This window comes from Pomacea canaliculata, linkage group LG13, assembly GCF_003073045.1.
Source record: "Pomacea canaliculata isolate SZHN2017 linkage group LG13, ASM307304v1, whole genome shotgun sequence".
NCBI classification, from domain to species: domain Eukaryota; kingdom Metazoa; phylum Mollusca; class Gastropoda; order Architaenioglossa; family Ampullariidae; genus Pomacea; species Pomacea canaliculata.
In genome coordinates this window covers 13,220,571-13,234,305 of record NC_037602.1, presented here as the reverse complement: position 1 = coordinate 13,234,305, position 13,735 = coordinate 13,220,571, and the positions used below count along the sequence as shown (strand labels likewise).

At 43.3% G+C, this 13,735-nt stretch overlaps 1 protein-coding gene across 2 annotated transcripts in view; it reads left to right on the top strand.

Moving 5' to 3' along the window:
- The window catches only part of LOC112554695 (acetylcholine receptor subunit alpha-like), a 40,742-nt gene that overhangs the window by 22,483 nt on the left and 4,524 nt on the right, over window positions 1–13,735 (top strand). For both annotated transcript variants that reach the window (XM_025222650.1, XM_025222651.1), the window contains exons 4-8: window positions 1,871–1,915; window positions 9,726–9,835; window positions 11,009–11,189; window positions 12,399–12,547; window positions 13,217–13,422. In XM_025222650.1, coding sequence (XP_025078435.1) covers window positions 1,871–1,915; window positions 9,726–9,835; window positions 11,009–11,189; window positions 12,399–12,547; window positions 13,217–13,422 — 691 coding nt within the window. The remainder of the gene's footprint in view (window positions 1–1,870; window positions 1,916–9,725; window positions 9,836–11,008; window positions 11,190–12,398; window positions 12,548–13,216; window positions 13,423–13,735) is intronic.

Genomic DNA, 13,735 nt, shown 5'->3' with positions numbered 1-13,735 from the left:
ACATGTCGTCAGAATACCAGATTTCCAGAATGCTGTTCAATACAACCACTTAGGTTTCACTGTCTTAGAATGCACTTTATGAGAACTGTTACAGACACACATTAAGCCTTTAGTATAAGTGGTGGGAAGGAGGGGTAGGCTTTGTTCCTTTCTCGTGCCACACAGCTCAGTGTCGCTGACAGGGAGGGGGATGCACAACCACATCCGGGCTAGCGTGCAGGCGTCGCGTGAAGTGCACTTGGAGATGCCCGGATGTTTGCTGATGCGGCCATTGTGTGTCCGCCCAGAGTGTCCCGTATCTCGAGATCAATAGTGTCCCTCGGCTAAACACTACTCACCTCGTCCCTGACTTCCCGCCAGGCTTGTTCTCCAGCTCGTGACAAAAAGAAAAAAGAAAAAAAAAGCTTATCGACGATGTAATCGATCTTATCGATGACGGGGAAGTCTGGTTTGGGAAGTAAGGGATGCCAGACCATCGTTACTTCAACCACGTGCAACCGAGATGTTAGCACCTGAGTTCTTATGGTGTAATTTACATAATAAAGAATACTTATATTCTTCTCGTGCACAAAAGTGAGAGAAGGCATGCATGCAAAATTAAAAGAATTAGCATCTCACATTTGTGACTCATGCTACCATTTCGAGGAGTCTCCAAATGTAAGGTTGGTACACCGGAATGACGACCAATGTGTGATTTGGTCATGGTCACGTGAGCAACTTTTCCAGCTGACTCTGCAGTTTTCAAAATCTGTCAAATCCACAGACAGCCCTGAACGCACAACCAATGCCTAAAACCCGACACTTTGATCCTCTTGCAGATACTTTCTTACAAATCTTAGTTTTGACATTTTCTTACTCCTGCACTTGCCTTTTTATTATACCAGATATCACCTCCTGACGACCTTTGTAACAGCACAAGTATGGAAAATGTCTGACCAAGTATGGCTAAGGCCTAACATGTGACCAGGTCAGGCAAAAGTTGTGTATGAATGTCAATGTAGTGTTTTGGAGTAAACCATTCGGGACATTGGAACTTTGGTCAACATTCTAAGTCCAAACTTGTTTGCCAATACAAAGGTACTTCTGAGTACTTCAAATGTTTTAGTTTTTGTCCGGTTACTATCTGATAATACAAAAAACCAATCGTAGACCTTCACTATAAACCTCATGTGTGCTACAAGCAAACATAATTCTGTCACGTCTTCCATGATCTTTAGCCGTGACTGGCCTGTGTGACATGCGTGGTATCAAACCTAATAACTTGTATCTGGAAAGTAGAGTATGTTTCAATCGCATACCAGCTCAATTTTCGATCAGTCTTATGTCCTGTTTACATGGTTTAATTTATGGTTTGCTTTAGCAACAGCAGCGAGGCATTCAACTATCGGTTGCTAGAGAGGTAAATATGTTGTTAGGAAAGAGCTGCACCTTGAATGTTTCAACAGGAAGTTTGCCAACTGTGTTTCACAAACGAGGCCAGTGCCATTCCGTTATTTGACATTTCAACAAACTCTCATCCCAACTTGGAGTGTTTGCGCTGTTAGGTAACTACATCTTGTTTATTCTTCTTCTATCAACGAAAAGGTTTTCTGCTTAAATACGTGCATTTTGTACGATCTGTGTGTACCTAGTTGTTTTGGGCAACACAGGATCTGTAGGCTCATTCCACCCAGACGTTTGGCAGGTTTTACGGTTAAGTGACTGTTTACAAAAACTTTGGTCATTTTCTATTTATTTCTAATCTAATATATTTTCAAAGGCCTCTTTGCTTTTGAAATTACTGTTTTACAGCATTCTTGTGTTTCGTTAAGTCGTTCGTGTTTTGTTGAAATCTATGGTTTGTGATGTTATTATATCGTTTGTGTTTCAGGACGAAAAAGACCAAGTTCTTGTGACAAATGTGTGGCTAGATCAGGTGAGCTCCATTGTTTACAACAGTCATATCAGGCGAAGCCTCCAGCATGTCTTTACTCATAAACATGAACATGAACACTGGGTCCTGACAATTCAAACTGTCCTTGATAACATTGTCATTACTTCGATCAATTTGCGAATGAAGAATTTCTCTAACGATAACAAATAAAACCTAGCATTGTATTAATGGGACCATGACATTGATAAACAAAAAGGGAAAGGAAGTGTTCCATCTCTCAATCCCCTCCCCCGCTGCTCTTCTCCACACCCACCCACCCTCTGCCACCATCCTGGGTCGCCCTTTGAGTCGGGCATGTTGTTGGGAGCCCGCGTTTACAGATGAAGGCAGGAGAAAATGAAGGTTCGGTATTGGCCGACATGGAGTGTTTAAGTACGATGGCAGTGGTGCCGCAGAAGTTTTCCGGAGAGAAACAAAACCGCTCCTTGGAAAAGCATTAGCTCAGGCTATCCTGGCTGCCGGTAACTGGCTAAATTGACCATCACGCCACTGCTCGCGCATGCAATCTCCAGATCAGGACAAGCGCCGCGCGCACATCGAGCGCCAGAAGTGACGTCACAGAGTACATACTGGTTTGAAATTTATTTGATTTGCTGCAGCTCCATGAGGAGGCACGACGTTGCCAGAGTAACGAGGATGTGGGGCAATCTTAAGCTTAACAAAACAGTCAGTAGCGTCTTCGGAGCAGAAACTCACCGAGCGGCTCGGGTACAGAGTCTGAAAGAGTCAACAGTTGTGTCAGACCCGTGGGGCAAACAGCGGCACAACAGTTCCCATAGACAATGGTTAGCTGACAGCAGCAGGTACAGCTGCCTTTTTTTCAAAAGGGAAATAAGTTGCCGTTATACAAACACCTTTTATCGCAATGCTGAGTCTGTAAGTGTATAAACACTGATTCTATGTTAACTGCTTCAATGGGGTTGTGGGGTTAAAAGTCAGTTTTTGTTTAAAAATTTAAACTTTAGTTTCTTTGGTCATTCAGATTTATGGAGAAAAATAATTCACTGATAAGACGAATAAATGAAATCTCGTCGTTTTGGATCCAAAGCCCAAGTCATCGTTTGGCGGGGAGATAATCTAAATATCTATAATTTCAAATGCTGTTAGTAAAATGGACTATCCACGTACGTAAACCTTCCAGCAAACGTTTGTCTCTGAGCCCAGTAATAAGATTATTTGCAATTACTCTCTGATGCCTAGTCTTGTCAGGCAGAAGTTTAAAAAAATTGGATTGAAAGATAAATTACTGAACATTACATTGAAACAGGTCAGGCTGTGCAGTGTCTTGGTAATCCCAGAGATCACGAATTTTGATAATTTGTCTGCTCGCTAAATTTTTTTGTCTCCGTAATGGCAAGCCTTGTCTCACAAAATCCTCAACAAACCCCATGAGACTTCAGTGGCAGCCTTGGCCTGTTCTCTTTAACTGCGGCCACATTCACGTCACGCCTGTTAATAACGACAAGGAGGACGTTACACTGGTGCACAAGATCACGTGACAATCAACGACCTCAGTTTTCCGCGCCGTTTGAAAGATACCTTTACAAGAAACGCCGACTTTTCCTTTCTGACATTTATTCATTCAAGTAACAAGTTACAAGTAACGCGGTCAAAGTTTCACTGTTTTACTAGATTATGTTATAAATAATGGTTTCAAGAAATACATGTTTGTGTCATTAGCGAGAAGCAGTGTACGAAAAATTCTTTCTAACAAAAACACGCTCTGGTCAAAATATCGTGCAAGAAAAGAAGACTGCATGTGACCTGATCCAGTTACTCTCCAATTACGTATCTAAATAACCTGCAATAACAAGCAAATAGAATTTGGATCTCAATCCATTTTCCAACAGTGCATTTGGATTCCGATCCGTTTTGCGACACCTCGGTCATGCGTGATGTGTGTGATTTCGCGTTGCTAGGAAGTAAGCAATGCCAGCGACTCTGGCACTCTAAGCAAACATAGATAATTCCTCTCAGACGGCCCGTCGGCGGCCCTCCTGTCACTATTCGCCTCACCATGCCGGGCCATCTTGCCTCGGGGCCTCAGACGCCTCCGCACTCATCCTTGCCACCTCGAAGAACGGGATGGAGGTCTTGGGGCTAATGAGCTTAAGGTCCAGCTACTTGGACGAGAATAACAAAATACTGCCCCTGAACTAGCCTGCTAATCTTGGAGAACACTCCGAGCCCTGAAATCGATGGAAAGAACTATTCCCCCAGATGCTCTATTGTTGTTTGTTATACAAAAAATATTGGGGGTAGGACGGGTTAAAGGTGGGGGGGGGGGAATTATTGACCTGTTTCAAGTTCAATGAGACCGTGGCTCTACTCTGATAGAAACGTGGAGATGATGACGACGACGACGACGACGACGAAGATGAGGATGATGATGATGATGATGATTCTATTGCTGACAGGGGGATAAAAAAAGTGTCTCTTACGATAACAAATCAGCAGAATGTGATATAATGAAGAAGTGTGTCTGGTTCCAAAATTGTAACGCCTCTCATAGCTTCCTGGGTCATTCTAACCCACAGGTGCATTGGTGATCCAAGCTTTTGCAGAGACGTCACACCCGCAATCAGTCACTGTTTGTTAGTTCATGTCACAAACATGCGTCTGGCGCTTCCCGACGATCCCTCATCATCTTCCGCCCACGACTGGTGTCAAACTGATCAGCCCACTTTGAACCTGCCCTCCCTGAAGCCTTCTTTAACATTTGCTTGTAAATGTTCTGCGCAGTTTTGCAATTCTGCCTACTGATCGGACTCTTAACAACCGAAGTTGCAATGCTGCTCGTACAGAGCCGACTACACTCTGCGTGACAGTCCCGCCCCATGCGTGACCGGGAGCCTGTCTAAAGAGGCGTTCTGTACGAGCACACGAAATAGTTGATAGGCATTGATCGAACGATTAAAAACGATTCTACGCAGGCTTTTCCCCCAGGACTCTTCACCCTCTCCATCCACACACCTCTTCCATCCCTCCCCACCCTCCCCCATCACACATACACACCAACGTCTTTGAAAACCCATATTTTCGAGACGATATGCGAATCCGTGTCATAACCGTGTTTATCCAATCATAATTCATTTTCTGATAGTCGAACGGTTCACGGCCCTATGACATTACCGCGGTCGTAACTCATTTTGCATTTCACACACCGCCTGAGGACGGAAATCGATTGCGACTGAGCGCGAGGCGTGGGAAATAGATGTGAAATGCTTACGAAATGGGGGTGGCCAAGCGCACACATCTGTGAATCCGTTACTTAAAAGTATGGCGAAAATAACAAACCATAACTTACTGGATGCAAAGACCGCTCGCGATTAATTGTGTATGGTTTAGTGGGAGGGCGTGCAACAAAATAATCCACGCCACTTTATGAATATGCAACACTTTAAGTCTGAAAAAAGTCCCTACTGGGACTTTATCAATCATACTGTACAGAGTTGGTAATGGAGGCAGGCATATGGTGGCAAGACAGATGAGATTAGAAACTGGTTTGGATAGTTGTCAGGAGTAAAGGGGTCAAAACCTTCTTCGCCTGGAAACAGATTCCAGAGAGGGCGGCGCTGGAAAGAATGGAATGTTATTTAATATTTGTTGTCGGAACTACCTGTTACCTATATCTTTCCCAAAGAATTTTTTTTTCATTTGTACAATATTAACATTAAGTAAGGCTTCGAATCTTCAACGTCATTAAGCGTTGCGGATGTCTAAAACGTTGCCAAAGATTTCAAATTTTTCAAAAAGTCTGTTGCACCTTGAAAGTTTCAAATACCATAATTTCTCTTAGTTCTATCGAACTAAATCCCTCAGGGTGGAGACGGAAGGTATGTGAGTTGAAAGAACCTGCTGCAGAGTAAACCAGACTAAATGGAGCGATCCTACGGTAGCTACACGCGATTGCGAACGGACAGCTGAAGCGCAAGCAGACGTATCAAATGACTGCCAACATAGGCAACTATCAATTATCAAAAGAAAAGGAAAACAAAGATGATGAAAACACGAAAATCTTGATCTTAGTGTATGGAAAGGGGAACTTCCTCAATTTTAGGCAAGATGAAACACATAGCTATATCTGTTTTAGGGTGTAAACAGTTAGCCTGTAACTGAGGGGGGGGGGGGAAATTGGTGTTTTACGCCGTGTCAGCAGCTAAGGCTATATTACGGCAAGCAGCCAGCCCTGTAAACAGATGCCACGTGCAGAGAAAGATCAGCGTGCCCGAGACGAGAAATGAACTCAGGGCAGCCAACCTTCACTGTATTGGTGACAGGCGCTAACAGCGCTAACCGTTGCGCCACCGGACTTGTGACTCAAGCAGTCTCTAGATACACAGCTAGTTAGCCTAAATAGATAGTTTGTCTCCATCAATGTACAAGCGCAAGGCACTTCGTTGTTTAGAAGCTCAAATTGTGAAGCCTTTTTCTTCTCTGTTGTTTGTTTGTTTGTTTGTTTGTTTGTTTGTTTGTTTGTTTGTTTGTTTGTTTGTTTGTTTGTTTGTTTGTTTGTTTGCTTGTTTGTTTCTTTCTTTGTTTGTTATTGCTTGTTGTAAATATTAGATTCAGCCTAATCTCAAAGAAATCTTTGTTGAAATGGTCCAAAGGAAGCTGACGATGGTTTCACACAAAAGTAAAAAGTTTACAGTGCGTCGTTGACGAGATTCGGACAACACAGATGACCATACACAGAAAAAAATTTAAACAAGAAAACCTTTAAACAAGCAAAATGCACGCTGGCACGGAAAAACACATCCTTAAACAACCACGCGCGACTGCGCGCGCACACACACACAAACATACTCACGCATGGGCCTACATTTCAGCTAAAGCTGCGCACGATGTCAAATGAGGCACACACAGGCCCCTGACCAGGGTTGTTTGTAATGTTGTTACAATCGCATGAAGCTCTTTCTCCATGCTGTCAACCGTCCAACCGTTCTCATGAAGGCGCTGCGGTCACTGCTATCTTCCGCGTCCATCTGGAAAACGTTCAGTGCCTCCTTCTGCTATCTCCTTCATCCTCATGCAATACATCAACCGGCCTTGATATCCTCCTCAACAAAAATTTTGACAGAAGCGAAGGAGGGGTAGATCAGAGGACATGGGTTCAGCACAAAGTATGACCATTATTGAGTTTGGTGTCATCTAGCAACTTGCTTTAGGAAGGGCGGATTGTGATGAAGGAGCGAAAGATTGAAGAAATGTACAAGCGTGGCTGGTCTGACAGACGAAACATTCGGTGAGATTGATTTTTTTCTTAGGTCAGGAAATTAACCTTACATTTTAAATTAACCGGAACATTTCTGGAATCGATCACTGTTGTAGACAATTAAATCACTGACACCAACGTTCAAGCTGATGTTTGGGTGACTGCTTGCATCCGTAAAGATAAACTGGGAGTGGTTTCAGTTTTTTAGTATCATAAATGCAGTCTGATTTAAGCTGCTTTGAATGAAGGAATAATTATTCAGTTCTTAATTATTGAGCTGTTTTCAGTCTTACTTCAGAATGAACTTCTTTAAAGCACAGTTCTTTTTTGTTACAAACATAAATATCGCAAAACACGGGGGTCACTTAACTCCAGCCACCTGATGCATTCGCAAGACAGCGCCAGACTAACACCGAAATAAATGGCTTTCGTATTATTCAAATACCTCAGGTGGAGCTCCAACATTAAAGAAGGACGGATTGTGTGCTGTGTCTAGATCATCGTTTTCTCCAGCGATGACGGCAAGGCAATTATCATTGCCGATTGTTCTTGAATAATGCTCACACCAAAGACGTGCGCGATGGAATTAAATAGATAATGGCTTGAGTTAATTGGATGTTGACGCACAAGGCATGTGAATTGATCCTGAAGAGCTAACGCTAAGCACCGACGACACCGCACTATGGGCAGCAGTATCAAAACCAACCAAAACACACTCTTCATGCAACTTAAACTGCAAGTTTTATGGGGAAAGATTCTGTGTGTGTGTGTGTGCGCGCGCGCGCGCTCGCGTGTGTGTGTCGTTGGGGGTGAGGGGTATCTTTCCAAAGTGTCACATTTGCCACTCAAACTAAAGATTACTGATCAGCTGAGGGTTCTTGACAATGCACCTAGGAGGCTCATGTTCGGTGATAGTTAAAGTCAACACATCAGTCACACAACACATCAACGGATTTTTCTGGGAAAAAAACATAAAAAATAGTTTATGTGCGTAAGACGTGTATTTATCCCATTATTTACATAACACCTATTTTAATGGAGTGACAGATCCCATCCGTACATGTAGCAGACGCTCTCTTCTAAGGCGGCCTTTGACAAAGTGGCCCCAGGCACGCGCCGTGATTCTTGAAAGATTGCCGCAGGTTTGAAACGAGCCCTTGGATCGAAGAGTTGCTGGCTACTCATCTTAGGTATCCCCGCCGGCCTGAAATAACCTGTCGCAGCCTCAGATTACGGTAGTAGCAGCCGTCCAATGGACGCATCAACTTAAAGCTGTCACGGTGAAGTGGTTCTCGGAGCTGTCGGCCTATCTTTCAGCCACTCAAACGTCACAATTGTGAGGAAGTGAAAAAGGCCCTTAAAAGAGTTTGCACAGAAATACGGACGAGAAGTGGGAGAAAACTTTAGAAGTCTTCATTTGCTGGAGTCAGGGAGGGAAATGGCAAACTGCTGTGCTGAATGGTCGTAACTGCACCTCTGACGAAATTTTGTTCGTAAACAAAGCAGTTAGAAGCTGCCTCTGCATCAGAAAAGGGGAAATAGTCGTTTTTATTATTGTCACAGGTGTTTAGAGATGAAGGATTAAACAGGTGAAATGATTAAAACAAATGTTAGTACACAGTGAAGGATGTTCAAAGTTCAGGAAGAATAAAGTGTTTTGTATTTTGAAGGATATATAAATCCTTCTTTTCAAAGAATAATTTTCCTTACATCAAAGAAGATGTTAGAGTCAAGGGTCAACTTACCTGCTCGTCAGAATTAAAAAAAAAAACGAACAAAAGTTAAGGCAATGAATGACCTTGGCGGTCAAGTTAAAAATGCATTTTGCGGTTTTTGTTTTCTAAACTCGAATAAAGACTGAGATTGCAATTAATTTTCGATATGTGAACCTAAAATGCAAATCAGTGGCCATCTTTCCCTGCTCAGCGTGGAACTAATCGGTTTTTCGTGATGGGAGAGAGCGATGAGATCGGATCTTCACGAGCACACCCATGCGAATCAGACAACGACACATAGCTGGCTCTCACCCCCACCCCATGTCTTCGATGTATCTCAAGACAGTCCAGTCTTCTCTCGTCTTCACACAACCCAGTTGTACCCACCCCCCTTCTGTCTTGAACCTATCACAGCCGAGCTGTCTCCCGTCCTTCGTGTCCTGCAACACAGCCAATATTATTTTCTAACCCAGTCTTCCACCATTCTTCCAGTTTGTATCGCAGCCCGCAACTCAGAGAAGTTCAATAAAGTAAAGGTATTTATTATTCATGAACCACTATAATTAGGAATATATTTTTAATTTTCCGTGCATGTAAACTTGGAAACATTATCTCTTTCCTTTTACTTCTGTCCCTGCTTGCCTTCCACTTCATTTTCTCAGTGTACAGTTACAAGGCATTAGTTTTGGGAGCAAGAAGCATAAATGATTTTCATGCCGAAGACCGTGAAATCTCGTGTTTGCACCAGCTGGATCGATTCACACTTTCTGTGCCTCACAATTGCTACTTTTGTCAGCACACTTTGCTTCACATACTTCTAGGAGGAGGAAAAATATTATATCTCCATTCACGTTTCTTGCAGGAATGGGTGGATGAGTTTCTCGTCTGGGACCCGATGGACTTCAACAACATCACAATGTTGCGGATTCCTTGCCACAAGATCTGGCTTCCGGATATCGTCCTCTACAACAAGTCAGTCTAGTTACTATCTTTTAAAACATGGCGTCTTTAAATATCAGTTGCACTGCTAGATTAGCATTGTTACCCTATCAACTTTAAGTGGATCGTGATTGTTTTCATTTTCAAGATATTGGACGAATAATTGGGTCGAAGATTGGAAAATAGCTCCCTGTCTTTCAATTCTTGAACCCAAGATTCGTTTATTTTTGGAGTGAGAGATACCACCTTTCACCCTTTCTTGTAGCTAGGAATGAGAGATATTAATTGGACGAGATAAAACTCACCGAGAGCAGTATTTGCTTAAACTACGATCGCGTCCCTGAAAAAAGCACAGAAATACCTTAAAGACACACCAGTAACCAGAAGAAATGAGTTCTTAATGCAAGTGCGGCTTCAAAAGGTTTCCTCAATCCGTAAAAAAAGACTAGGAAAACAGGAATTAAGTTGTGGTGGAGGACGAAAGGAGATAAGCCTGCCCCATACAGCGAGGCCTAATGTGACGAAGGATAAATGATTTCAGCTAATTGCTTATTTTCTTAATCTAAATCTGAAACTTTTCATCGATTTTCCGGAAGACATAAACTTTAAGATAAAGGCTAATTTACGAAAACTGCGTGTTGTAAAGATTTCTTCGAGCACTGTGTACAGCTGTGTCGTAAATTGTGACGTTAACATCGTGACGCACACAGCCAATGAAACAGCTGGGAATGTATGCTAATAAGATGGTTCAACGTGACCTCACAGGTTTGACCTGTTCCTGTTTTGGTGTGATAATATCAGTGCTTGAAAGGCTTGTTTCTGCAAGCGGAAGGGGCTAAATCATTCCTATCGGAGATTTTGTTTAAAGTGAGCTTTTTCAACAGAAAAACTGCTTCATTTTGTCCATCAGCTTAGTTGAGAGAGATTATTCGCAAAAATCAGATTTCCACATAGCCGAAGAGGGATCGGAACTCATAATAATTCGTTGTCTAGGTCACAGCATGGGGGAGATGGAACCTAATCCCCTCCTTTCACCCTATTTTCCTTCTTTGATACTTCCGGTTTCCTGGATGTTGAAAAAGGTGGTGGTGGTGTGGTGGTGGTGGTGGTGGTGGTGGTGGTGGTGTGGTGGTGGTGGTGGTGGTGGTGGTGTGGTGGTGGTGGTGGTTAATGATAATGAGGGACCTGGTGTCATGCTGACCGCAGTGCTGCTGAATACACTGACGGCCTGATGCCGGCCAACGCCATGATTGACCACACTGGCAACGTCTTTTGGCCCGTCCCAACCAAGCTGCAAAGTTCGTGCAAAGTGGACGTCACTTACTTCCCCTTCGACTACCAGACCTGCAAACTCAAGTTCGGCTCTTGGACCTACGACGGCTACCAGGTAGTAGATGTCAACAGTTAAACGTCAGCTATCACTACAACAATGAATGACTATAGCCAGTTCGCTGTGACTATAGCTAGCTCAGAATAATTATAGCTAGCTCACAGACTTTAGCTAGCTAAGACTGACTTTAGCTAGTTCAATGATTATGACTAGCTAATATGGATTCTAGCAAGCTCTCTATGACTATAGTTAGCTATGAATTACAAAAGCTAGTTCACTATGACTATAGCTAGCTAAGAATCACTTCATAACGACATTGGCTATAGCTAGACTGAGTGTAGCTGGCTGACCATGACTAGCTCACTGTAACTATAACATTATTTATCGCAGAGGCCAATTATAAGCAGTTTTGTATGGAAGCACAACAATAATATAACTAATAGAATGACTATAGCTAACCCATTATGGCCATAGCCAGCTCATTACTATATAACTAGATGGTTTCTGCTATAGCCAGTTCACTATCATACCACTCACTACAGCTAAAGCTAGTTTCCTATGACTACAGATAGCTCACTATATGACTACAGATAACTAGTCATCACTATCACAACAGCAACAGTATTGTAAGTACATCACGTAGCTAGCTAGCCTTTACGACTTATTTAGCTAACTACTGCTTGCTAACTTTATTTCACTCTGACGACAATTGTCACTCTGTGACGATAGCTAGGTGATTACGATCATAACTCAGTGTCTACTGTTTGCTCACTACCACTGTAGCTACCTCACTATGACTATAGCTAGTTTATCAAATAACGTTTGGCTCCTCGTGAAGCATATATCTTCAACGTGTCAATTTATCGTACAACATATGCATCTTCACATTTTCATTACCATCTTATCATATCAACAACTAATTCAGTAAATACTCTCATGCAGGGCTACACAGCGTTGGCCTTGATCCCTTCGATCTTCTGCATCAACGTCAGTTTCTGTCTGAGCAGATGATTGACATTTTCTTGATGTCAATATCAAAGTTAGAGATAGTCACGAGGGCATAAGCCTACGTCAGATGAGTAAAACTGTCTGGCAACCCATACACACGTTGCAGGAATCTGAACCATAAGCTATTTTAACAACCGGTCAGAAACCTGCCCTCGTAGGCACTTCCCACAGTTGTAAGCAAGACAAATATGCATCTAACAGTTCGCTGTACATGTTTTGACCCATTAATGGATGGCATGTGCGGGACTCTCTTCACAGGTCGACATCACCAATCGGACAACAGAGGTCGACCTGTCCAACTACGTGGTCAACGGCGAATGGGAGCTTATCTACATTCGCATCGTCCGTAACGTTGTGCGCTACGCCTGCTGTGACGAACCTTTCCCTGACGTCACATTCTACGTCAGGTACGCCTAATAGTTCTCGTTAGGACTTCCAGCGGAAGTGATGCGGAGAGCGGAGCTGGTCTCGTGTGCTATTCTTTATGTAATAAAACGAACGTACACTTACCTTGCATACGCACGGCTTATTACACACACACAACGACGATCCCCGCAGATGATGATGAGGATGAAGAGATTTATAGATGAATCGAATCGAAGAGGCGGACGTTCAGAGGAATGTCACTGTGCGAGTTACATAGAAGATGGCGGACAAAGACCGTTGGTTGTCACGGATCACCCGGCCATTTTTTTAAAGCAACCACTTTTCCTATGCATGACGTCTTTTTCTGCTTTAAGTGACGTGGAACAAATGACGCACACAAGACGTCAGACACAAGACACCGTTTGTACAAGAAACAATACACTACCCACCTCAACTCATTACACTCTCCAACCAGAACTGAAACAATTGTCTATCTTAGCACAGCAAATTTACAGTTTCTAGGGTGTGGTTAAGACTAAAATGTGCACAATATATAATGCAATGGATAAAATGAAAGTGAGATGGGGCTGAAAGAAAGAAAGACGAACGAAAGAAAGAGAAGAAAAGAAAGAATGGATCAAGGAATGAAGGAAGAATGGGGAATCTTCAGCTCCAGTTTAGCGAGACGGATCGCGTTGACTCTGTGGCAGAATCCGGCGTCGAACGCTGTACTACATGTACAATGTTGTCTTCCCCTGCGTCATGATGTCGGCGCTGACGCTGCTGGTGTTCTGCCTCCCGCCCGACAGCGGCGAGAAGATCGCCCTGGGCATCACCGTGCTACTGGCCTTCTCCGTCTTCATGCTGGCCGTGGCCGAGAACCTCCCCGAAACCTCCGAGTTCGTGCCCCTCATCAGTAAGTCACATGTTGTACCCATCGGCAGAAAGTAAAGTGTGCTCCTCATCAATAAGCCCCGTATTTGTCAACATCACATAGTTCAGCTGGTCGCCCTCATTATTCTATCGCATTTCTGACTATAATAATAAGTCACGTGTATGTCCCTCAACAAGCCACCAGTGTGGCCCTCCTCAGTAAGATTAGGGAAGGCAGAAAGTCATGTTTGAAGACCCTACATATCTTGTGACACTTTTGCCGGCACCCCAGCCATCAGCTGTGTAACTTATCGAGCCCCTCGTCACGATAATAGTCACGATAATACTGATTATCA